At 38.9% G+C, this 3,368-nt stretch overlaps 1 protein-coding gene across 1 annotated transcript; it reads right to left on the bottom strand.

The window, feature by feature from the left end:
- Positions 1 to 759: 759 nt before the first annotated feature.
- On the bottom strand, positions 760 to 1,982 carry RpS6 (ribosomal protein S6). The gene is made up of 3 exons (XM_067778884.1): positions 1,882 to 1,982; positions 1,451 to 1,655; positions 760 to 1,399 (listed from the first exon to the last, which is right to left on the bottom strand). The coding sequence occupies exons 1-3, from the start codon at positions 1,885 to 1,887 to the stop codon at positions 864 to 866; spliced, it is 747 nt and encodes a 248-aa protein (XP_067634985.1). The 5' UTR covers positions 1,888 to 1,982; the 3' UTR covers positions 760 to 863.
- Between the last annotated feature and the right edge of the window lie 1,386 nt (positions 1,983 to 3,368).

Here is a 3,368-nt window from a genome sequence, read left to right as displayed (position 1 = left end):
GCAACATGGCGCGATGAAACCCGTCGAGGGGTTGCCGTCGCGGAGACCAGAACATCTAGGAAAGTGGCACCACCCAAGGCAGGAGCTGCATTGAGCGGATGTCGCAAACCTATATATTCTGTGCTGGCAGACGGTGCAAACGGAGCAGCAGCGGGTACTTGTTGTGGCTTGCTGAGCAGCGAGGTTGCTGGAAGGTAGTGGAGGGGCACTTAGGCGTAGACTACGGGACGCCCTTGGGCGTGAGCAGCAAGGAGCTACAAAAGATTTATAGAAGTTACGTGGACGTCGGGTTTTGGGATCAAGCCCAGAACAACCTGTCCGATGCAACCATCCCTTGCACGAGACACACTGAACAGAGTATGACCGTCCTAAAAAGATTCTTTTCTGACAAATGCAGCAAAACCATTTCTCAGGACCGGGGTCAGGAGACGGACCCGGATTGGGTTCGATACCTTCCCGGAGTAAGAGAATATGTAGCAGTCCTGCTGCAAGGAGCTGCTGGGAGGATGACAATTTGTGGTAGGGACGAAACAAATTAAATGGGGTCACACTGAAATGACAGTCCTTGGTCGGGAAAAATCCCGAGTCGCTCCGGTACATAGAACCGACTGCCTTGGGAAGCGCAATGTATGACCTACATGTCTATTGCAATTTTACACCCGTCTCTTTGTGCCAACCCTGTTGAACCTGTAAGTTCCTTTCGACTTCCGTTGGAGAATATTTATCAAGCACTGCTAGGAAATAGAAGCAAGATCCAAATTAAGATTTTTCAATATTTCTTTATTTCTCCGCCTAAAACAATGTTTTAAGGTAATATTAAAATCATTCCCCTTAATTTGGATTTACTATTCTAAAAAAACCAATCACTTTTTGTCACTTGAAACAGAACTCTTTGACTCTCTTACTGAAGCAGATCGTCTTCTCTTAGCTTCTTCACGCTTAGCCTTTGACTCCTTCTTACGCTGTGCTAACAATTTAGCATAATCAGCAGCTGCTTCTTTAGATGCAGTTTGACGTTTCTTCTTCAAAGCAATACGTCTTCGTTTTCTTTGCAACACTACTGGGGTAACGAGACGTTGTATTTTGGGAGCTTTTGATGTAGCCTTCTTATTGTCCTTAGCAGGCAAAGGCCGACGTACCACAAAACGACGCACATCGTCGTCCTTTGTTAAATTATAAAGTTTGCGGATTTTGCTTGCTCTTTTAGGTCCGAGCCTGCGTGGAACTGTTGTATCAGTAAGACCGGGCAATTCTTGTTCTCCTTTCTTAACAATTACAAGAGCCAAAACCGACATATTGGCATCGACAATGCAACCTCGAACAGATTTTCTCTTCCTCTCACCAGTGCGGCGAGGCCTGTAGCAGGAATGACCTTTTTTCAGCAACAAGCGAACACGACCTAGAATAGGACAAATTAGTTTTTTTCAATATGAATAAAATAGTTTCTTGCCGTGAGAGAGGACCCCCTGTTTCATTGGGAAGCCCTGTTTGTCGTTGCCACCAGCAATGCGAATTTGGTAACCCTTCCACTCATCTCCAAGAACGTCCGCTTCGACGATTTGGCCCATACGCTTCTCGTAGAAGATACGAAGCTTATGCTCATCCACTACCTCAAACAGCTTTTGACATCCTGTGGCCGGGTACGACACATTGAGCTGAAAACATTTAATATATATTAAAAACTTTCCTGCAACATATAATAATAAAGTTCAAGTTCTTCAAGGAGGGTGAAACAAATCACGTTATATCCCTGTGATCATTTGCTAAAAGACTGTATTGTTTGACATGAACTTGGAAATGTTTATGAAGCATAATTTAACAACTATATTGACGAGAAAGTTGGAGCTACAAAATCATATTTTATCAAAAATATTCAGACACCTTCATTTTTAATCCAAATTCATTGAACACCGCACAGAAAAGGAGAAAGCAAAATATTTTCGGAATAGGAGTGGATTTCGCGCAGTCAAAGCCATTCACAATAGTCGTATTCCGAATACGCAACTGTTGAATTCTAATTTAACCCATGATCATTGTTTACTATATAGCAGAGCTGTAAAAAGATTGAATAAATTGAGTGTGCATTCTCTCAGCATTCTTTTAAAAATTTGTGACTTTTTGATTGCATATTATAAATCTCCATTCCTGAATGGCTTAAAATACTTTAACTCAAAGCTAAATTGTGTGTGTTATTGAATGGTAAAATATAATTCAATATAGAGTGTGAATGTAGGAACCATTCCCAATCTTTAATGAATGTAAACTTGAAATGAATGCAGCCTTTTTTTTCCATTCAGTACCAAATACTTTTTCCAAAAAGTAATTTTTTGTATACTTTCGTTGCCATCAGATATGTTAAATCAATTTAGGAGTTGTTGCAAAAAAGGCGTAAAATTGGTCAATAGCAAAAATAGCCCCTTCTAATTATTCAAGTAGTTTAATATTTAAGAATTCATGAGCTTAACACCGGCTTATAATTATTGAATATGGATTATTATGTTTGTTTAAGAGCAACTGAAAAGTAAGAAACATTTACTGGTATATTGCGACGGTACCATTTCGAAAACAAATAAACAAGGTGTCCGAACATAAGACATACAAGAAATAGTACTTCATAGCAGATTTTGTATACCTCGTAATTGCGTTGACTTTTTTAATTAATCGTCTGAGATCAAAAAATGTTAGGCTCTTGTGAGTTGATTGGTTTCCTTTTTAGGTAAATCTCGCGGATAACTCGCTTACATAAAACTATAGGGCTCTTGTTTATATAAAGTATTCAAAAGGCATGAAGATATAGTCGAATTTGGCTGAAACTTCGCAAAGACAATCTATTGCTTTCTTGCTATATGTCAATATGTTACTACTTATTTTGCTATTGTTGTAAAATGGATTTTGTGAATGAACACATTGTGCATTGACCAAATAGAGTAAATTGTGGATATTTTTTGTCGATAATATAACAAAAACAAATACTAGAGTTTAAGTCATTTAAATACATCAAAGTGCATAGGTCCACTGGCGATTTCGTTGGAGCTTCCTAATTCTGAGAATTTCGATAAACATATGTCTATTTCCATGCCATCGTCCTACGGTGATTCAGGCTTTTTCTATTCACCTGATTCACCTTCCCCGTTTCCTTCATCTGTGACACAAAAAAAAATGTTCCATTGGGAGAAACTCTTCAGAGGTTATTAATTTCCCTCCCCACAAAGAGATTGACTGGCTCCATCGGACTACAGTTTTTTTATAGTACGGCGTTGGTAAAAGATTGAAGAATTGTTTTGGTTGAATTCTATATTATTTGAGCAGATTTGTATTCAAAGTTAATTTCCTTGCTATCAAAAAGGCTACAACTACCTATAGAGCCT

This window comes from Eurosta solidaginis, chromosome 4 (genome assembly GCF_040869045.1).
Source record: "Eurosta solidaginis isolate ZX-2024a chromosome 4, ASM4086904v1, whole genome shotgun sequence".
In the NCBI taxonomy this organism is placed as follows: Eukaryota; Metazoa; Arthropoda; class Insecta; order Diptera; family Tephritidae; genus Eurosta; species Eurosta solidaginis.
This window is presented reverse-complemented; position numbering and strand designations above follow the sequence as displayed.